Below are 23,069 nucleotides of genomic sequence, written 5' to 3' on the forward strand. Positions count from 1 at the left end.
AATATTTTGCTACAGTAAGCATCCTTGTATGCTAATCATATGTAGGCAACTATGTCTTTAGTATTTCCTACAAATGGAATTACTGGTTCAGAAAGTATAGGCATTTTAATGTATAATGGATACTGCCAAATTGCCCTAAAAAATGTCTTCGCCATTTTCCACACCCACATTACAGTAGTTTGGGACTACCTGTTTCTCTGCATTAGGCGTTATCCTTATAAATGTATGCCAGTATGAAATAATTTTCTTTTTTAAAATTTTTGTATTTGAAATTATTTTCTTCATTTGCATTTCCTATTAGAAGGATGGTTTAGTAGTTCCCTATATTTTAATTGGGCATTCACATTCCTTTTGTAAATTGTATGTCCACATCATTTGTGTTTTGGGGGGAGCTGTCCTTTTCTTCTTACTGATGATAGGAGTTATCCATCTGTTTTGAGTATCCTTGGTGAGTGTTGTACATGTAGCAGATATTTTTAACTTTGTTTACAATGTCTGCTGCTATATCAGTGACTTGTCAAATTTGTTAACTTTATTTGTTTATTTTTTTTGGGGGGAGTTATAACTTGTTTTGAAACACTTTTTCTACCCAATTATTTTAAAAACATGGTTTTCTTTATTTTTTTCTAGTGGCTGTATTTGTTTTAAAAATGTTCTTATTTCTAATATTATACAATTTTCTCATATACTGCCAGGAAGTATAAATCTGAGGGCTTGACTGTAGCTGTGTGTTTGAGATGCACTGTTAGTTCCATGCTTTTCTTGAAATGTGCAGGAAGAAAACCTCTCTCAGTCAAAGCCTTAAAATATTTCTTTGTACCATGCAACAGCATGAGAGTCTGCTGTCTGCTGTTGCCAAGGCAATTACAGCAGAGGCAGACTATTGTGAGATCAGCTATAGGCTTGATGTGGATGAGACTTTGCAGTAGTGATGAAGCTAAGAAATTACTAGGAAAATAGCACATTGGTATACTTTTTTAATGGGGTGCTACAATATTTTGCAAAGTTCTAAAATGAAGAATAATGTTATAACTTTGGTGGAATTTTCCTGATAGGACCTTCCTTTTAACAAAAGTGAACTGGAGGGGTAGAAGGTGGGGAGTAGCTTGTGGCTAGGGCTCAGGGGTAAAGTGGCTTCCTCTAAATCTTGTGTCCCACAGATGTGAGTCATAGACCAATGTAGGAAAGTTGGATTCACTGGCACATGAATAGAGAGTTGTATGTCTCTACTCATAGGAATAAACCACAACAATGCTTCTGTGGGAATATTTGTAAGGTTTTTCAACTAAAAAAAATGGGAATGGGAACTCTTTTCCGCACCTATTCTATTTACCTGGCAGCTACGACCTGCAGTCACAAGGAATGTTGGCTGAGACTTCTGTGGTTGAAGATCGAGTCAGGTGCGCAAGGGAGGTGATGCCAGAGTGAAGCAGGCTGCCCAGTGATGGCTGGGTGAGGGCTTGCAGGGTTAGAGGGGACTCTGCAGGGGTACAGTGTGATGTGCAGCCTCTCTGATCCATTCTCACCTGCTCCCTGTTCACCAGCTATGTGTTGTTCATTCATTTCAGATATTAGTCTTTTCGTGGATCCCAACTATTTCTTCCAGTCAGTTTTCTTTCTTCTGTAATTCCAAAAGTCCTGCTGCTGTTCACTTGCAATAATTTCACCGTGTTGTGCTACAGAGCTATTTGTAGGTAGTGGTGGGGAAACTGACTAGATTCCTTTCTTCCTTCTTCCCTCCATGTTTTTTTCCCCACAACTTCAACACTTCATGTTTTTCTCCTTTTTTTCTTTTTGTGAAGTGTTTCTCTAGCTATTCAAATAGAGCCTTTTGCAAAGTGCTTCTCTAGCTTTTAAAAATCCCACCTGCTCCTTACTGATGAACACAGACATCTCATCCTTCTCATGTGACTTCTTAGCAACACGTGGTTCCCCTCTGTCATTCTTCAGAGTCAATTATCTGCGGAAGGTACATTCCATCTTTTGTGTCCCCAGCACAAAACAATTGCTTTTTATTCTTTGTTGTTTAACTTTTTTTTTTAGTTAGAACTTGGTTTTCCAAGTGTAATATTATAATACTGAGTATGCTTTTATAAATGACATCCCCTGCCCTTAGTAGCTTTGTGACCTTGGTCAAGTTGTTTAAGCGCTAAGTGCCTCAGTTTCTTCATCTGTAAATAAGGATAATCTCACAGGGTTATCATGAGTATACTATGTAATGTATGTGTGTTATATGTGTGTGTGACTGAGAACAATACCTGGTAAATATTAAGTACTCACTTTTTAAGTGTTTGCTATGTTTTAGTCCTGTTTTCAGTAAAATAGGCTCAGACTTTTCTGTAGTGGAGGCAGGGGTCCTAGACCAAAGATAATTGGAAAAGGAGAGATAGGAAGGGAAGGACTATTTCCTAAGCAGATACTTTGAACTTCTCAGCAACAGCTGATACAATTTTTTCATTTATAGCATATTTAGAATAGAGTTAGAAATCATACTAATATGTTTCAAGGCATCTTGGCAGCTATTAATCAAGCAGTATTGCAGTGCCATGATCAAATTTGCTAGCATCCTATTGCTGAACATAAGCAGTGATCATTTTCAGTTTGTTGTTTTGGAGTTACTGTGTGTATAGTTTCTATTCAGGCAGGTGTATGTGTCTAATGTTTCAGACAAACATAGGAATGCTGAAGACAGTCTGCTGCTTGTTTAGAACAGGGGTTCTCATTTCTTGACTTTTCTTTATTCTTTTATTAATGCTTAGAAATGAAGTTCTCATAAATTGGAGACACCTTGTTCTTCTTGCATTATTTATTAGATTAGGGATTCTTTGGTTTGAGGACATAGAAAAGAAGTGGGTTTGGAATCAGACTTCAGATCCCACTTAGCCTGTGGAATTCTAGGCTAGTTTCTTTCTTCAAGTCTTGGTTTTCACAGCTTTAATGTGAGTACCACCCGGCTCTGAGAATTGTTGTGAGATCCATGTGACAATTATCTGTGAAGTATACATAAAGAATTACCAGGGGGTGGTTTTCTCCCTGGAGGATACACGTCTAGCCTGTAAAGGTGAGCTTTCCAAACCATGCTCCTAGTACACACATCAGGCATAAATTAAACAAGTCAGGCTGGAAGTTGTTTTTTATTGCAAGGGAATTCTGCCTGGGGTGTTAGAAGAGAGAATGTGATGAGTTAGTTCAGCTGTGAACGCTAACATTCTATTGGATTGCCTCATTGAAAAAAAAAAAAAAGCGAATCAAAGCTCTTTTTTTTTTTTTTAAGGGACAGCTTTAAACAGTCCCTTAAACAACTTTAAAATTAAAAGGCAAGATAGACAAGTTTATTTCTTTTTTGTAATAGTTGGATGTATCCCATACAAAATCATAGAGGAGTCTGGCTTTGCTAATGTTTGTTTAAAAGGAGGTGTTGACTGGTTTTCGGCTGGCAAGTAGGAGTGTCTAGTCAGTGTTTCCCTTTCTACATAGAAAGTTAACAGGACTCTGACACATCAGAGTTTGTCTGGAGAGAGCTTGGGGCACTCCTGCGCAGGTTTGCCACAGAATGATGGGGCAGCTCTTGAGAATCGATGGGGAATGGAATGCAAAGCTGGTGGGACAGATGTGCTGTATGGGTTAGTAGTATCACCTGTGCTATTGTTTTCGTGTTTTCAGAACTGGGAAAGGAAACTTACCTACCTGCTTTGGTTGCGTGGTGAGAGTTCAGCAGACTGCAGGGCACCTTTCAGAAATCTGCACTCAACTCCAGACTTCTGAGGCTCCCTGGAGAGACCTGCCCCCTATTGTTGTACATAGGATATGTATTTGTATATTGCCAATGTCTGCTATGTGTGTGATATTAAGTGCATTTAGCTTTGATTGGATTTAACTGAAAACCACTCGGTATAGATTGTAATAATCAGTGCTCTTTTTGCATTTATGTTTTCTCCTCTATTCTATTGTTCTTTGCATTCAGTGTCATTACATATTTTCAGCCATGTTGTATTTTATAAGGCAAACATAAATGTTATGTTGTCACTTAAAACTTAATCTACAAATGAAATAATTTTTAAATACAGAAGTGTTATAAAACTTTATTCAGAATAATGACTGGATGGTCCGTATAATCAATAGAATTGGTTAAATCATGGGAATATTTTGCCCTTTTTATTGCCATAGCAACAGTGCTTTAGGTATAAATCTGTGTTACACATCCTTGACTGAAATGACATAAAGACTCATTGTAAGACTTGTAATTGAAAGATTAGATGGTGTCATTTGGAATACTCCCTCTTGAAATAATAAGTACGGAAAGTGGTATGATTTACAAAGTCTTCTCAGACTTAAATTACTCCTTTACTCTGTCTTGAAGAAGGTTTGAGACCCTTAAAATTCACATTAGCTCTTTCCTCATCTTGTAGCACTATGAGGACATTATAGTGTTAAAGAGCTTCCCTTGATTTTTGAATGGAACTTATCTAGGTTTATCATGGTTCAAAAGAAAAGGTTTAGGTTGTTACTGTCAGAAAACAGTTTCAGAATTCATGAAGTATGTGTGTTATTTGGTTAGTTTCAGTCTTGGTACCTTACTTGTGTACTTTAGTTGTGGATCCTAATTCCCATATGTTACCTGCCCAATATCTAGTACCATTTCACATTGTTAGCAGCAGTTTTGAACCTCTAACACAATAACCACAACAAAACTTCAGAGATCAAACAAACCTTTTCATGGTAATATTATTTAAGTGAATTTCTCCTCTGTACTTAGAGGTACATGATTTGATAAAGTCAACTTTCCTGATATACCACAGGAGTAAGAAATTAGCCAATTTCATCTCTAGAACCTATATTCTACTTTTTCATGTACCTTAAAGTATAGGACCGATTTTTATTAACTTAAAAAGTAAGAAATCTATTTTGTTAACCCTTATATACCCAAGAGGAGAAGAGCTTATGTAATATACATAATACATTAAATTTAAAGGAATGCAGTAGATTTGTAAGAGTTCATAGTATTTCATGATGATTAGATAAATTAATAAAATTTTGAAGGATAGTTAACAGGAGTGCCTTCATCTTATATTTTGTAACTTGATATGGAAGCTGTCTATTCTTAAATCATAACAATTTTTGATTAATAATACATTTTACTTTTTTTTTTTGTTGAGAATTTAGCATCAAGGTCCTACATTGTCCCTTGGATGGGAATGCTGTGGATATTATCTGGGAAGTCATTATTTTGTTGAGTCTGTTTTCTTTTTGCTGGATACTTAGAAAACTGCTGCAGGAATGTGATACGAGTGCTAGACTTTGGCTCAGAGCTTCCCATTGTTCACAGTCAATTGTCCAAAGTTCACATTGCCCAGCAGGGCTAGATTCCCAAATTCCGCAGCTCCCTGTCGCTTAGACCTTCCATTTGAACAGTGGCAGTATCTTGGGTATGGCGGAAGCTACACCAGAGGGAATCACAAGTCTTGGGTTGTAACCATGGCTTTCAATGTTCAGTAATAAATTAGGGTGTCTTCTTGGTGGAGAAATCTACAGGTGGCTGACTTCTGTCTTGCTATCCTACTTCCTGTCCTTCAGGCCCCTCTTGACTACCCCCTTTCCTTTGTCCCTGCCTACATGATGAGTGCCATGTCCTTTTCTCAGTTGGAGTACTCATCACACTGCCTTCAGGTCAGCTGTTCTCTCTAGGTAATGAGCCATAGAGGCGAAAACCTTGTTGTTCCAGCACTGGGCTCATCAAAGAACCCAATAGGTACTGAAATGAATGAGTGAGTAAATGAGGGAAGTATAGAATCTGCATCCTATCAGTGAGGAGGGATAATAGATTGTTTCTCTTTCTTCATTCTTGCATTAGGTACAAATTAGTAATTTAGCTTCCTTCTGAACTCTTTAGGAATAACAAGACTGAAAGACACTTAAGAAAGAGGCCATTATTGCTTTAAGAAATAGTTGTATATACTACCGTATATAAGCGTATATATATCATTCTACATTGTTTTTGGATTGTCCTTTCTTAAACATAATTTACATCACAGGCATCTATTTGTTGAGTGCACAAAGGCACTGTGGCATCCAGTATGGGGTAGACAAAGATGGATGATATGTAGAGGATGCCCCTAAGGGCCCAACAGAGAAATTAATGAGTATGCTGTGGATCATATTGTTGGTTAACAAGTATTAATATCCTTGTTCTTGACATAGTACTTACAAGCAAAGTACCTGGAGATTTTTCATTTGGAGTTAGGCAAATATAACAATTTTAGTATAAATTCTGAGCATTTATATTCATATTTAGCAAGCTTCTACCTTCTGTGTCTGCTTGCTGCAACCAGTTCCTCAGTGTTTTAACACTCAATGTTAAGTCAAAAAGTAGATTAGAAATTTGGTACCCTGAAAGGCATCTGTTACAGGTAGAACCAAATGATGGTCTGTATTTTGCTACCTTTATTGTTTTGCCCTGCTGGTGATAGGAAATGGAAGGGGTTTCAAGGAGGTACTTTGGAGAAGAAATCCTTATGAAATACAGACTAGGTTATGTGGTCCCCTCTCCCCTTCGTACTGGCATAAAGTAGGCAATCTCTAAGTAATATGCTATCATTGATAGCTTTGCAAATAATTGAATCTGAAAAGTGTTGGATTGCTTTGCTACAATTTCTTTGCCATTTCCTTATCATTGAACATTTATGTTTTTTCAAAACTTTGATTTTCCTGTTGTAAACATTCTGACTTACGTTCTCATAGACACGTTTTATAATATCATGCCTAACACTTCAGTATAGATTTTAGATGTAGACTTGCTGGGAAAGGGGGCATCAATTTTTAGGGCTTTTAATGTATATCTAGAGCAGCACTGTCTAATAGAGCTTTGTTCTAGAGCAGTGCTATCTGGTAGAAATTTCTATTATGATGGGAATATTCTATATCTGCCTTCTAATATGTTAGCCATTAGCTATATGTGCCTGTTGAGTACTTGAATTGTGAGTAGTGTAGCAAAGAAACTGAATTGTTACTTTTATTTTGCTGTAATTGATTTTGGTGTATACTTGAATAGGCACATATGACAAGTGGCTACCATGCTGAATAGTGCAGGTCTAGAAGATTTAAATCAAATTACCCTTTCTTAGCAGTATATAAGAGTATCTGTGCCCTGTGTCCTTTTCAACATGAATATATTTTTTTCATAAAATTTTGTCAATTCAATAGGTTATAAAGCTTTATCTGTGTTATGATTACTTGAGTACTTGTGAGAATTACATTTTTAGAAACAGATTACCTGTCTGCTTTTGCCCACGACTCTACTGAGATGTTCACCTTTTTCTTACTTATTTGTTTTATTTTTTGTATTGATATTTGTCACCTTTGTCGTATATTGCAGATGCTTTTCTCAGTTGATCTGTTTTTTTAAAAAACATTGTTTATTTCAAATTATTGTAGATGGTATAAATACTTTTAATAAACAGGGCAAGCATTTACAAATAAATCTTAGCATTACAGTAGTTTAAAGGGGCTCAGGGACACAGAATAAGGAGGAGGAGAGATGAAGAAAGAGTGCGTGAGCTATGTCTTACCCTCAGGGAGAGGATGGAGAACAGCTAAATTATGGTGGGAAAGGAAAGAAGACCACCAGGGAAAGAGAAAGAACTACTTCCAGATACAGGAAGGAAGGAAGGAAGGAAGGAGGAAACAAAAAGTAGAGTTTTGAGTGTTAGCTCTAGGTATTGGAAGATGATGATTCTCCTTTGAAATAATCACTTGATGAACTAGAAAATTCCAGCTTCTCTTTTCTCCTTAAACCAGAAAAAGCCTTCTCTCATCCTCTTCACCGTGTCTGTAGTCACCAGAGCAGGATCACTGTCAGTGTCTACCCTGAGGATCCAGTTGGGTATTTCTACACAGGGACCCTAGGAGAGAAACAGCAAAAAAATGCTGCTGAATAACTAAGCAGAATATTTAATTCTGATGAATAATTAAGCCAGAGTCCACTTCAAGCCAAAGAATCTCAATTTAGGTCCTGCCTTGTATCATGACTTTACACTATCTGCTGGATAATCGTGGACTTTATTCTCTTTAAGTCTTGGTGTCTTCTGTAAAATGGAAATAGCGTTACCTGCCCTTCTTACGATTGTGAAGAGCAATGGATATAACAGGTTGCAAAGTGCTTTGGGAAGTTCAGTGTAAGGACTTGCGTGAAGTTAGACAACTTTGTGGTGGTGGAGGTGGGTTGTGGAACAGATGGCAAGAGGACGTTTGTTTAATGGAGGAATGTTAACAAAGACCTGGCAAGACATCAATCTGACATATGGCCCTTTAACACCTTTCTACAGATTGCCTAAAGTAGCCAAAATTTAACAAGAAAATTCAAATGTACCGAATGGTATCTTTTCAATATCTTGTTTTTGTTTAAATGCATGCTCACAAGTCTCCTTGCATAGATTTTACTAACCTTATTTTATATATATTTTTTTCCTTCCAGATGAACGGGACAAAGTTCAAAAGAAAACATTTACAAAATGGATAAATCAGCATCTCATGAAGGTCAGTTTTTATTTCTTTCACATCTTGGAATTCTTTTGCATACTTCAATTTATTGTGCAGTAATTGATTGTATTGCACTGAAGCACAGCGTTTGAATATCAGCTTGAAAGCTTAAATTCTGGAGCATTTCACATTCCTTCACATCTGTAATTATTTGGTGTGTGGCCTGTGCGTAATGAAGGAGGTGGGAAGATAAGTACGCAGTGATTACAGTGCATTCTGTGACATTAGGAAAACTGGTTATTATTGGACTCTAAAAAATCTCAACAATGTGAAAAATCTGTAAATATTTATATGTCCATGCATGGAAAAGCTGCATTTTTCAGTAAGATATTTTTTTTCCCTTAAGATTCAAACCAAGTACTGGCATCAAATTTGTGTGGATGGCAGAGAGTTAGATGAGAAGAAAGATGGATTGTAGAGACAGAAGTCTAGACTAGTTTAACTTCTTAGTATAATCTAAGGATTGGTGCTTATGTCTACATTTCTTTGTCTGTGAAGCAGTTAATAGTCGTGGTTCTTAAGTTTATATTTATTTGTGTGCCATGGGTCACTTTGAGAACCTGATATAAGTTCTTCGGGAAAAAAAGTATGCAAAATTTGCATATAAGTTCATGGAGTTATTAGACCCCACTGAATTCCTTCAATAAATTTCAGGTAAATTATTCTTAGGATTGCACAGTCAACTATTGGTCACTTCTCCTCCTTTTAGGGAGAGTCTAAAGTTGGAAACAGGGATATTACTGTGTGGAAAGAGTTTTCTCACATAGAAACATTATTTTAAGTGAGGTTATCTTCTTCAGCTAACTTACATGTCTTCAACTATCATGTACTTTAGGAGTGGTACCAGTCATGTAATAGCATCTAATCACCTGCCATAAAAGTGATTTTAATTGCAGGGACTTATCAGAATTACCTGAGTGGCGTGTCAGTTCCCTCTCTCACGACTCGACACAACCCTTTTCTCACATTCTGATAGGTCCCACCCCTGAACTGAGATTCACTTCTGTAGGGAGCTTCTTTCGCTACTGAGAGCTGAATCCTCTGGTGTGCAGGCAAGAGGTAAAAGGTTGAGACCCTCTGCTTTGTGATGCTTTTGTGAGGAAATACGTCACGAATTCTGATGATGGATACAGGAGTTCATCTGCCCTATCTGAAGCTTTTGTCTCATCCTGCATGTACCATGCACTTGGTGGGAGAGGACCCAGTGTCCACAGTGGGGGCAGAGATGGGCTAGGGTACAGTTTGGGGTGTGGAACTTTGAAGCTGAAGACTCCAAAAGGATTTCCACATCTCTGAGATGGCTCAGAGATGCTCTCTGAGGAAGAGGTGGCTATGTGACTTCCAGCAGCCTGGCAGTCTCTGTAGCTGTGGAGATCTGGGAGGTGGACATGTGTGGGGGGCACAGAAGGTTGTCCCATATCTTCTGTAGTGGCTGTGGTTCCAGGTTGGTAATGAAGTCTCAACCGCTGGCAATAGCAAATGAATGTTTATTGAGGGCCTGTTATCTGCCAGGCATGTTGGATGGGGTCTTTCATTTTATGGATGGTTCATAAATGAGATGATTGCATATGAGGAGACTGTCTTTGCTAAAAGCATCAAAATACAAGTTGAACTTTTTGAGGACAGAGGCTGTATTGCTTATTCCTGGGCCTGTCATAAGCCTGCCCAAACATTCTCAATTTGTGGGATACACATGGCATACATTAAATTGTTGACTCTTTACAGCTACCCTCCGAGGTGGCTTCATTCAGTGATTCTACACACATAGTTGTTTTTTTTTTTTTTTGAGCTGCAGTCTCACTCTGTCACCCAGGTTGGAGTGCAGTGGCATGCTTACAGCCACCACAGTCTCGACCTGCTGGGCTCAGGCGATCCTTCCACCTCCACCTTCCAAGTAGCTGGAACTACAGGTGTGGGCCACCATACCTGGCTAATTTTTGATTTATTGTAGAGACAAGGTCTCATCAAGTTGCCCAGGCTGATCTCCAACCCCTGAACTCAGGCAATCCTTTTGCCTCCGCCCCCTGAAGTGCTGGGATTAGATGTGAGCCACTTAGCCTGGCTCTACACACATAGTCTTTAGAGTCAGACAGCAAGGGTTCAAATCTTGATTTGCCTGGAAATGTCACCTTCTTCTTCATTTTTTTTTAAAAATGACAAAGATTCAAGGCTTACTTTTGCTGCCACTTACTAAGAATTGGGAAAATAAACATTGTGGCACAAATGCTAATAGATACCAGTCTAACTGCTTATGGTTGTAATCAAATGAGTTCATTTCTTTCTTGGATTCTGTAACCACTCCAAATTTAAGGAGGCTCTGATTCGCTGAGGAGCCACTTGGGGGGGGCGGGGAAGATAGACAGTATAGTCTTGGCTAACTTGCACCGCCAGGTAACTGTTTGCATTCTTGCTCGGTTTTGCTTTAGTTTCCACTCAAAGCGGATTTTTCTTATAATCCTAAGAGTTGTGCACTGAAATTTCTGACACAAAACTCCAGTGTGTCAGAACATAGCTTTTTATCTTTCATGCTTCTATTCTAAAAGTTATAGCATTAACTTCAAGTGAAGAAAAATGATTAAATATTCTAGAACATTTTGGGGCACCAGGCTGTTATGGTTTGTGGTGTTAGTTAATCAGAGAAAAGTCAGCCTTCATGTGATCTTTTCTGGGTTTGACCTAAGATTTAATGAAAGGAGTCTTGCACTGGGTAGTCAGCCTTGTTTTAGCTCACTAAGAGGAATGTTGAACACTTTTGGGCGGCCATTTGGTCATAATCCAATTAGTGGGAAATATAAAGTATACGAATTTTGGATTAAAAACCTTAATATTAGAAAAATATTTCTTCTGTGTTGATTTTCTTATATTCTTCGCTTGAAATGTTGACTATATTCAGGGAGCAACAGGGAATGATGAGCAGTATGTCCTACATTTTCTTGTCCTATCATATTCCTTTTCAGTTAAAGAAAAGTATGTATTTGGAGAGTTTGTAATAAAATGGGCTTCTGTTATATAAATGTTAAGGGAAGGAATAACCATGGTAAATGAGTCTACAAATGAGAGTATTGATGAATGAGGAGAGAAGAAGTGAGTAAGATCGTTTGGATAAAAACTGAATGTTTCTACATGTGTTCTCTGTTTTGTCAGATTTGTTTTTGTTTTTATTTTTAGAGACAGGGTCTCACGCTGTCACCCAAGCTGGAGTGCAGTGATGCAATCATAGCTCACTGCAGCCTCAAACTCCTGGGCTCAAGTGGTATTCTTGCCTCAGCCTTCTGAATAACTGGAACTACAGGCACATGCCACCAGGCTAATTTTTAATTTTTTAATGTAGAGACCAGTCTTGCTATGTTACTCAGGCTGATCTCAAACTCCTGGCCTCAAGTGATCCTCCTTACCTTGGCCTCCCAAAGTACTGTGGTTACAGGCATGAGCCACCATGCCTGGCCTGTTCCATCAGTTTTAACCAAAGTCACAAAAAGTCCTTAAGCCATGAAGAAGGGAGGGGGGAAAGGGGATGTAAGAGGAGAAGAGAGATTTTAAATTTTATTTATTTATTTATTTGAGTTTGGGTTTTGCTCTGTTACCTAGACTGGAATGCAGTGGCATGATCATGGCTCACTGCAGTTCAGATAATCCTTCTGCCTCAGTTTCTCTCTCTCTCTCTTTTTTTTTTTTTACTTAAAGCCTTCGTTTTATTATAGTACATGGGCTGGGACTGATGGGAAGGTATAGATGTAGTAGGCAAACATGGTTAGCATCAGATACTCATCTCAATTGCCTTAGTCTCTTGAGCAGCTGGGACTACAGGCGCGTACCACTACATCCAGCTAATTTTTTGATTTTATGGAGATGAGGTCTCACTATACTGTCTAGGCTGGTCTTGAACTCCGGGCTCAAGCAGTCCTCCTACTTTGGCCTCCCAAAGTGCTGGGATTATAAGCACAGGCCACCATATCTGGCCTTTTTTCATTTTTAAAAAAGAGTTATATTGCGTAAACTTCAAGTAAGTTATCCTTGAAAGGGAAATGTCTGCTTCAAAGTTATCAGTCTGTGACATGTTCTTCAAACATGGGAGGCAGCAGGAGGGGAAGATAGAAGTTTTGCCTTTGAGGTCAGGCAAATGGCGAGGGGAAAAGCTTTACAATTCATTCTTTGTGTGGACTTAGTCTTCTTATGCCCTCCTCTGTAAAATAGTGGCAATATTATCGACTGCAAGTTCCTAGGCTCTCATGTAGTAGAAATGGACATGAAGTGAAGCAGATTCCCTGACAAGACTTTATTGGGGACTTGTACAAGGGAGACAGCTCAGGAGGAAGAGTTCTCTGTCCGGCTCCCCAAAGGGGGCTGGCCAAATACTTTTGTTAGATAAGGGAAGGGGTGTAACATCAAAGGAAAGATAATATGTTAGCATGATTAGGGAGGGGTTTTAGCTACACAAGTGTGGTGTAGGTATATAACTTCTTCATAGGTCGCATATACAAAAAATGGCAGATAAGCCCTGCCTGGGGTGGGATTTTACAATGAAACAACATACAGTCAGGCACTCTGAAAGGAGGGAACCCTAGAAATTTAGGATATAGCTGGGCTTGGTGGCTCAGCCTGTAATCCTGCGCCTTTGGGAGGCTGAGGTGAGTGGATTGCCTGAGCCTGCGGGTTCAAGACCCGCCTGGGCAACTTGGCGAGACCATCTCTACAATAAAACAAAAAAATTAACCAGGCATGGTAGCACGCGCCTGTAGTTCCAGCTACTTGGAACGCTGAGGTGGAAGGATCGCCGGAGCCCAGCAGGTCGAGGTTGTGGTGGCCGGGAGTGGCCACTGCACTCCAGTCTGGGCGACAGAGTGAGATTCCAACTCAAAAAAAAAAAGAAATTTAGGTTATAACATAGACATTTTGAATTAGCACAGCCATTTTGCTTCTTTCACCCCCTTGACACACCTTGCTGTTCAACTTGCACGGACCACATGGCCCTTTACCCTATAATCATTAACAAGGAAAAAAAAATAGTTTTAGAAACTGATAATTCCACAGAACCCCTTAAGCATGTTCAGTCTTGCTAATAATCTATCTTTTAGGTATTTGCACTGATGCATTGTTATTAGCCACCAGTGATGACCTCTAGCATACCGCCAGGAGGCATGTGTATTGGTATGTTGTTATCATACGATCATGACAGCCTCCAGCCTGAGGTCATGAGACGTTGATGCTTGGCAATGTCAGAATTTATGTGACTGCTGTGGAAACCAAAGAGTGCAACTCTGGACATTCCTTTTGGCCCAGACCCTCCTCCAGGTCTTAGACCCCTAGCTTTGAAGGCTTGCCTTAATGCCCTTAAATACACCTGGCTTCCAGCATTCCATGCCACACTCGCCTGAATGCTGGCCCCCTTTCCATCTGTGAAAGGTGAATAATAAACTTAATTTCCTTCTAATTTCCTCTCTGTTGCGATCTTGCACTATTTCTGCGGCACTGGCCCACCTTGCCTCAGTTTACCTTTTCACACTCTCTGGTCCTTTGTGTGTGTGCAGGAGAGGGACAAGCAGGGGACTGGTGTCCCAAGCAAGGTTTATGGCAAAACATGGCTTATCTTATTGAGTTTTTTCTAGGTTGTGTTCTGACTTATGGTTTCAGCTGGGGTGTTGCTGTAAAATCTGGTGGTTAAAGTGTGTGAGGGAGGCTGAGTCCTATCCCTGCTCTCTCAGTAATGCCAGGTAGTGTGAGTATTTAAATGAGATAATCTAAGTATAGAGCACTTGGCATATTGCTAAGCAGTCAATAATTGAGGGCTTCTGGTGTTGAAGAGTTTGGCTTGGATGGCATCAGACAAAATTGTGAAGTAAGGGTAAGTTGCCTTTGTCTCTTCTACCTCCCTTGTTCTTGTCTTTTTTCTTACCTCAAGTACTTTCCCTTTTAATTTATTCATGTTAGAAAAACCTGGAGTTTAGGGTTCAGACTCTTGAGGCATTAGGTTGGCCCATTGTTTCTTTGCCTTTGAGTCCTGCTGGGAAAACACTCAAGAATTACTTACCTGCAGTAATCCTTTTAGGTGTACCCTCCCTGCCCTCTGCCTGCCTGCCACAGAGTTTTAAGGTTGATTTGGGGGCCTAAAGTCCTTTTCTACAGCTTTTTTCCTCTTTTTCCACTTTATCGTCATAGGAAGAGAGTCAGCGAAGATTTATCAGACTTCTGAAAGGTTGGCAGCTTCTGGTCCTTAGTGGTAGTTTTATTTAGAGCCACACTTGGAGGGCATCTTCTATATCATCCGTTTTGGTTCCCTCATTTAACAGAAGGGGAAACAAGCCACATTCACTACTAGTAGAGCTTCACTAAATGAAATGAGTGTATTTGATGAGGTGCTATGTCCAGTGGTGTTGCAGATCTACCAGCAGGTCACCCTTGGCTGTGAGATTGTGTTTGCTTTTCTTACCTTATAGTTTCAACTATTTGCTTATTAATTCTGGTGACTTAGGAAGTTATGATTGATGCAGTTGTACAATAGCATATACCCAGTGCCCAGGGATGATCTGGCACAGTCACTTTTTAAAAAGTTTGTATAACTGAGAAAAGTAAACATTGTGGAGCTTTTACATGATTGCTTACGTTACTGTTACATCTATATGTATAAATATTTTTTCCTTAATATTTGTTGAGGATTTTTTAGCATAACTTTTTCTCCAAAAAAGATGTCATATAGCCCTATTTTATATTTTTCAGAGCTAAAACTACATTTATTTAAAGTAAATAGGTTGATTAATTGAAACTTGTATTTGTTGGTGAACTGACATCTCTGGCTTTTTTCCAAATGTATTTAAAGTTTAATGTTCTGGAATTTCTGTTGTATGACTAAGTTTGTCCTTAAAACTGATTGTTCTGGCAAGAATGTTTTCCTTCTGATTCATCATTCCTCAGAATACTTTGAAGAATCAAGTCCAGTCAACATATTGGTGTCTGCTGTCTCTATAAATCTTTTTACACATTGAGTAGCTCAGATTATTTGCCTTGCAATTCATGGTTTCTGGGTAAACTATTAGCATCATGAAAATTTATTATTCTGTAGCATAATTTAAACAGTGGTACTAGAAATTGAAAATACCTGTGACTTTGGTTAGCTAAATTTTACCTGGAGAATAGTTCGGAAATCTAAAATTGATGACATTTTTTTATCATCGACAGCATTTATTTTTCTGCCTCTTCTATTTATGGCACTAGGTACTACTACTTTGTAAATTAGAGAGTCTTTATAACCATGTGTTGTTAGTGTTGATCACATGCGACTTGCTGTCTAGAAATTCACAGGACAGTGGTATAAGAAAGGGCACCTAAGATTTAAGGCACATTATATGGAAGGGCACTTATGATTTAGATTTTGCCTTTCTCTGGGGTGGGGAGGGGGCAAGAAAGAAGAAACCACTTCGTTTTCTGAAGTAATTTAACAGCTATCAAAGAATATATTTCTTTTAATTCTTTACTTGGATTCAGAATTAGAACTTGAGCCATGACTCAGAAGCTGTGTTCAAAAAGAATAATTTAAGAGGACGAATGGGTTTTTAGGAGAAGACTGGGGTCTGGAGAAGTTCATATATACTTTTCTTGCATGGGATCCAATCTAATGAGCAATTTATTGTGGAAATATATTCTTCAGCACTGATCAGCCATATTGCAAATTCATTCTTTAACATGGTGTAATGGGATATTTGGTCTAAATGTTTTTCTTTTTTCTGTATTTTAATTTATTGATACATAAATGCATTTGAGTAGGAAGAGACTCTGGCTGCCAATGTTGGACCACACCCTCTTTGTTAGTGACCGGCTTGGTTACTGCATGGGAGACACCCAACTGACTAGCACATTTTTATCTCTGTTCCATCGTGTCTTTGGACAACTGAATTTACTCGCAGCACAGATATCCTTTGTCCACGTGGGAAAACCAACGACTTCTTGACTCCACTGAATCAATCACACTATTCTTTACTTTTTGATTTGGTGGCTGGAGGGAAATGTAAATCCCCAAGCTGAGAACACAGTGATATCTTTTAGAAAACAGGGGGAAAAAAAGCTCTATTTACTCTGTGTTCTTGACTATTGCGGAGTTATCGAATAACTTTACATCTGTGGGCTCAGATGAGATAGGGGAATATTTGAAGCATCAACTTTATAAAGGGCTAATGAAAAATACTACCTGTTGGAGTATGGTGTTTTTGGTTCTTAAAATCTATAAATAAGATTTTTTTTCAAGACCTTAGATTTATATCAGTGGTTCCTAAACTTGTACTGCATTAGATTTACCTTGAGTGCCTGTTAAGATTGTGGGGGCCCCATCCCAAGAGCTTCTGATTCATTGGATTGGGGCAGAAAATTGGCATTTCTAACAAGTTCCAGGAATTTAAGTATTTCTAGTGAAATCCTGATACTTCTGAGGTGGAACCATACTTTGAGAACCCTTGTCATAGACAAATAGATAAATATGTAGCACCCATTCCATTTGGCATAACCAGTAAGTATCCCAATATGGTTTAGAAGTGGATAGTAGTGGCCATTGCCAGATCGCCGCCATTGCCTCACTGAGCTATGGTGGGGCCACGTGCTCTTTGAGCCATGGCCAGGCCATGTTTTCTTAAACGCTTTGGCTTCCTCCCCTACCTTGGAGAGGTGAATCACCTCTTTTTCTCTCTCTCTAATTTACTTTATAAATAAGCTATATTCTGTAATCAAAAAAAAAAGTATAGTAGCTATCTTTTATTGATCTTGTACTGTATGCCCAGCACTTTACAATATTACCAATATTAATAATAACAGCAGCTAATATTTGTTGAGTACTAACCATGTGCTGAGATCTGCCACTTTTATGTCTTAATATTTTTAATTCTCACAGCAATCCCTATGGATAGGTCCTGTTATTTTCCTTGAGTTACACGTGATGAAACTGATGCATAGAGTGATTATACAATTTCCCAAGGTCACTCAGCTAGTAATTCTCAGGACTGCTGTGGAGAATAAGACTAAGGACTGCTGTGGAGAATAAGACTAAGAGAAGAGAGGTTACTTAACTTCCCATAGGCTAGACAGAAATCTAAAGAGAAAGCAAAAATTACTCCCCAGTCTGCCTGATTCCAGACTTTGTTCTCTCTATTATACTCAATTCTTGAGGATAAATGTAGAGTTCAGTGATTAAAGGTAAAAGGGGGGGAAGCTGAATTTGACATTGGACATTAGTCTGATTAATTTACAAATAGGACTTTATATTTAAGTTATCTCTGTTGTGGTATAACAGCTAATCGTGTATGTAACCAAGGAAGAGTTGAATGATTTTTGAAGAAACGTCTGGTTAGAAGCCCAAAGTATAGAATTTAGGAGCAAATTTTGCAAACCAGGTTTTATAAATGTGAAAAAATAGTTGACAGTTTCAGGATTGTAAGAGATACATGGAAGCATGTTGGAATGGTTTCTTTGTAGATAAACAGTAGATTGAGAAATTTTGATTTTTTTTTTTGTCTTGAAGAATATTGATTTCTTGCTGATAGAATCCTCATTCAATAGAGAAAAGTCCCGAATGCTTGCTTTCAACAGGGCTGTATCTTGAACTTCTGGTATAAGCAGGGCTGTGTTTGAAATACTGTCTAGGAAGTTGTCTGTCTTGATGTAGCTTGCTGTCTCATTGGAGACATTAAATGTACATGCGTGAAACCTTTAAACACAAATGCATGGCAGTATATGACAAAGTGCTTGAAAGAGTGGGTGAACAATAGGGATTTTAAGAGGCCATAGGCTTCGGTGGCTCTGAGTAGTTAGGGACTGTGTCAGGACAGGGTGGGGTGGGGAGCCTGGGAAGCCTGGTGTCCTGGACTGCTAGGGCTTGCTGGAAGGAGATCACGTCAGATAGAAAAAGACAAAGACAGATGAGAAACAAATGTGATTGGTTAGCAGATGTGCTGTTGGAAGTTTTTGAGGACAGGAGTGACATGCTAGCATTTTGGGCAGAACCTTGCATCGCATACACAGGCATTAAGAGACTAAGTATTATTAACTCCATTGGGAATTCCAAGACATGACTGTGTCTTCACGTCATGGGAGTTCAATGAGTGCTTGCTGAATGTGAGAACTACAGGGAGGTGACTATTGGCCTAGCCCAGAGAACTCTCTCTTGTTCTTCCCTCCGCTTTGTAGCAGCAACTTGGATGAGGTCAGAGAAGGCACACCTTTCAGATCTACAGATGGGAAGAAAAGCCGGTGAATTAGATCAGTGAGATCCATCCTCAAAGCAGTTTTGAAAGTTGGGCCTCTGGCCTCATAAAAAACATAAAATTTGACAATGAAAAATGTAAAATTCTGCTCAAAGGTTGAAGTATCTACCTGAAGGATACAGGAGGTCTGTTGTAGTAGTAATTCATGCAATAAGACTGGGGGTCTCTTTGACCTCAGGCTTACAACAGTGGCAGCTGAATGTCATCGTCTCAGGTTGTCTTAACAGAGTTGAGAGTCCGTGACTCCTTTCTACCTTTCCCTGGGGGATCACATCCAGGGTATTTTGTTCACTTCATGACAGTGCATTTTAAGGAGGCATTCATGACGCTAAGGAAGGTTGGAAACAAGTGGGATGATCTTGAGAGGAGGGATTGAAAAGAAATATCAGAATGTTTGCAGATACTGGGAGGGCAGTCATATAAGAAAGAGTGCACTTCTGGATTTATTTAATCCAAAAAGAAAATTACTGGATAATTTTAGGAATGAACTTTTAGGCTCAATGTAACAATTATCTTGATACATCCTCAGTGCCGAGTAACAGGCACTCAGTCAGTGTTTTCTGATCTAGGGCTATATACAGTTGACCCTCTGCATGTGAAGATTTCACCAACCATTAATTGAAAATAACAGAAATTTTTTAAAATGATAAAAATACAGTATAACAAGTATTTATGTGACATTTGTACGATATATACTATTACAAGTAAGCTAGAGATGATTTATGGTATACGTAAGGATATGTGTAGGTTACATGCAAATATAATACCATTTTAAATGGGAGATTTGAACATTTTCAGATTTTGTATCCTCAGCAGGTCCTGGAGCCAATTCCCCACGAATTTCAAGGGCCAATGTTATTAGTTTTCTATGACTGCTGTGACAAATTATACAAACTTGGTGATTTACAACCAAGAGAAATCTATTCTCTCACAATTCTTCAGAAATCTGAGAGCGGTTTCACTGGGTTGAAATAAAAGTGTCAGCAAGGCTGTGCTCCCTCCAGGGGTTCTTGGGGAAGTCTGTTGCCTCTTCCAGCTTCTAGTGGCTGCTGGCATCCCTTTACTTGTGGCTGCACCATTCCAGTCTCTGCCTCTGTGATCACATTGCCTCCTCCTGTTTTTCCCTCTGACGTTCTTTTACAAGAACACTTGTGGTTGGATTTAGGACTCACTGTCATGATTGAGGATAATCTCCCCATCACAGGATCTTTAATTGAGCCATACCTGCAAAGACCCTTTTGCAAATAAGATAGCAGTCACAGTTTCCAGAGGTTAGGACTTGATTTCTTTGGGCCCACCTACAGCACGTATGAAGAGTTACAGCTCCCTGATGTGACGCCCTCACCAGCAGCTTCATGGGACAGGACATTCCCTAGCTATCACCGGTTTCCACCAAAATCAGGTGGACATTTAGTTATCAGAGGTAGAGTAGAAATGACTAGTGCACTGAAAGGTAGGTGAACTAGGTGGTGTCTAAGACACTTTCCAAGAGCAAGATTGTATAATCAAATGACTGTTTTAGATGATAAGATGTGACTGCTTAGTAGGGATGGGCCAGATATTTATTTTTATATTTTTAAACTGTTTGGAAATAATTTTAAGCTTTAAAAAGCTGCAAAAGTAAAAATAGTACAAAGAACACTGGTATGCTCTTGCTAACCTTTTACCCTGTTTGTTGTCATTCCCCCCACATCGTGTGTGTATGTACGTGCATGTGCACGTACTTTTTAATTTGAACCATTAGAGGGTAAGCTATATACGCCATGGCCCTTTACCCTAAACGCTTCAGTGTGTATTTCCAAAGAATCAGGATGTTCTCTTTTGAACCACACGGTTATCAACTGGCATTGGTACAATACTTTAATGTCCATATTCTAGTTTTGCTGATTGATTCTTTGCAATATTCCTCAGCTCCCCAAGAGTAAGATTCAAATCATGGTCAGGTATTGCATTTAGTTGTCAGTGTCTTAGCCTGCTTTAATTGGGAACAGTTTTACAGCCTTTTTACAGACATTCATGATACTGACACTTTGGAGGAATACAAAACAAAGGTTTATTTGTATAGAATTGAAGAAGAATTAAGAGCAAAATATAATTTGTACTTAAAGTGATTTTATGACAAGAAGACAAACTTTTCCTTTCTTCCTGTGGGTTCATTTAAGCAATTAGAAGTGATTTTAATGTTTGTTAATAGAGCTGTGAGCTATCTTTTCAAATTAAGAACACTAAAATTTTACTCAGTAATGTTATCAGTAACTTTAATTCTATCTTGTGGCCAATTATAGGTTTTCTTCTTTTTGACTTTCTTATTCATTATTATTATTACTACCACCGTCATTGCCATTTATTAAGTGCTTACTGTATGCCCGACCCTGGACTTAAATGTGCTATCTGATTTAATCCTTATTATACCAGTGAGGAAACTGACGCTTACAAAAGATAAGTTACTGCCCAATGTGAAGTAGCTAGAATATGATAGAGCTAAGATTTTTTTTTTTTTTGAGGTGGAGCCTCACTCTGTCGCCCAGACTGGAGTGCAGTGGCCGCTCCCGGCCACCGCAGCCTCGACCTGCTGGGCTCTGGCGATCCTTCCGCCTCAGCCTTCCAAGTAGCCGGAATTACAGGAATGCGCTACCACGCCCGGCTGATTTTTTGATTTATTGTAGAGATGAGGTCTCGCCACCCAGGTAGAGCTAAGATTTAATTGTTGCCTGCTTGGCTCTGCATATAATGACATCACACCACTATATCACATCACAAAAGAAACACATAGAGTCTTGAATGACCAAGAAGAAATGAAGACAGATGTGAAAAAAAATTTTAAAAAGCAATATTCTGGGACATGTGGCCTCTTTACTCAACTCTGTTCTCTCTGCATTCTCTCTCATACTTTATCTTTGCTGGTATGCCTTGGTCTAGTTATGTGACCACAAATTTCTGTTTGCATTTTTCGCCAATCGATATACTTGGCAAGAGTTTAGAGATACAGATAAAAAAGTATGCAAGGCGTCAAGCAGCATTCCTGAAGGTCATTGTTTTAGCTGGAGAAGGGGGTGACTAAGGCATTTTCAACGAAGAAAAAATTGCACTTTGAACAGCGGTGCCACATATTCTAAATCATGTACATATCTTTGTGTCGGAATGTATGCATTCTAAAGTAGTAGGCATGCTAAAGCAGACTTGGTTTTGTTATTTAATACTAGACTTTCAGGTGTCTGAGGACAGGGTTATGTCTGCTTTAGGAAACAATGTACCCTCAGCACCTAGCATAGTGCCTGATACATTACTGTTTCCTCAGACAATACTAAGGTATTGTTTAATACACTGCTGTTTTTCTCAGACAATACTAAGGTGTTTCTTAATGAATGTGGAACCAAATAAAACGTTTTTCCTTCACTAGTTTAAAATATAGAACTACTATGACAGGGAAGTGAAAGGTATGCGTTGGTAGGAGTAAGGTGAAAGTTTGCAGGAAAAATATAGTGACTTCCTTCTTTTCAAGCTGAAATGACCCATTTTATTACAGGTATGGAAACTGAGTCCCCAAGTCATGACCACTAGGACCAAACTTAGGATTCATTTTTCTGACCCCTTTCCATGTTCCACGATCTGTCCATTGACAAATCAGTTCCTTCATTTGTGGCTAGGTAGTAGAAAGTTTACTGATATTTATGAGTGAGACTAACTGATTTGTCCAAGGTTGCTGATGAGTTTTGCTATACTTAATCACTGTTATTTTCAACAGTTCAGAATTTAGAAGATGATTGACTTGAGCTAAATTCTTCTCACTTGAAAAATCTCTAGTAATACATTGATAAAATTGCTAGATTCTCTGCATTCTTATTACATAGGTAGTCCAGTTTCTTTGAAGGTCTAAGGTATTCCTTTCCAGATAATCAAATAGAAAACCCCATTTCCAGGCTGTAGTCAGGATTTGCCGTATTACAAACCTGAGGGAGAATTCAGTAACAGTTTTTAAAGGGCCTGACAGAGGAAGCCAAATAGCAAAGGAGACAACACCTATAATCAGGAGATATGAGATGGCTGTGGTCTCCGGGGAAGGAATTTGATGATAGAAGTGGTTAGGGTATCAGAGGGAACAGTGGGTCAAGTTGGAACAAGTTGGACTTGCTTGAGGAGTTTGGAAAATGAGTTATTTGATCTTTATATGCTGTAGAAGAAACTTCTGTGTTGTGAAAAAGGAAAAGAGAGCTGACTTGAAAGGAAAGCTTCTCAAACTGGGAAAACTGCTGCCTTCTTCTTCTTCTTTTTCCTCTTCCTCTTCTTCCTCCT

General features: G+C 38.8%; 1 protein-coding gene across 1 annotated transcript in view; it reads left to right on the forward strand.

Annotated features, from left to right (window-relative positions):
- Nucleotides 1-3,487: 3,487 nt before the first annotated feature.
- The window catches only part of LOC110595242 (plectin-like), a 69,031-nt gene continuing 49,449 nt past the window's right edge, over nucleotides 3,488-23,069 (forward strand). Inside the window, exons 1-2 of the mRNA XM_021710265.1 lie at nucleotides 3,488-3,623; nucleotides 8,471-8,532. Of these exons, the coding sequence (XP_021565940.1) occupies nucleotides 3,554-3,623; nucleotides 8,471-8,532 (132 nt within the window). The 5' untranslated portion in view covers nucleotides 3,488-3,553. The remainder of the gene's footprint in view (nucleotides 3,624-8,470; nucleotides 8,533-23,069) is intronic.

The sequence above is a fragment of the Carlito syrichta genome, unplaced genomic scaffold (assembly GCF_000164805.1).
Source record: "Carlito syrichta isolate Samal-C Ts95f unplaced genomic scaffold, Tarsius_syrichta-2.0.1 Scaffold288355, whole genome shotgun sequence".
Taxonomy (NCBI): Eukaryota; Metazoa; Chordata; class Mammalia; order Primates; family Tarsiidae; genus Carlito; species Carlito syrichta.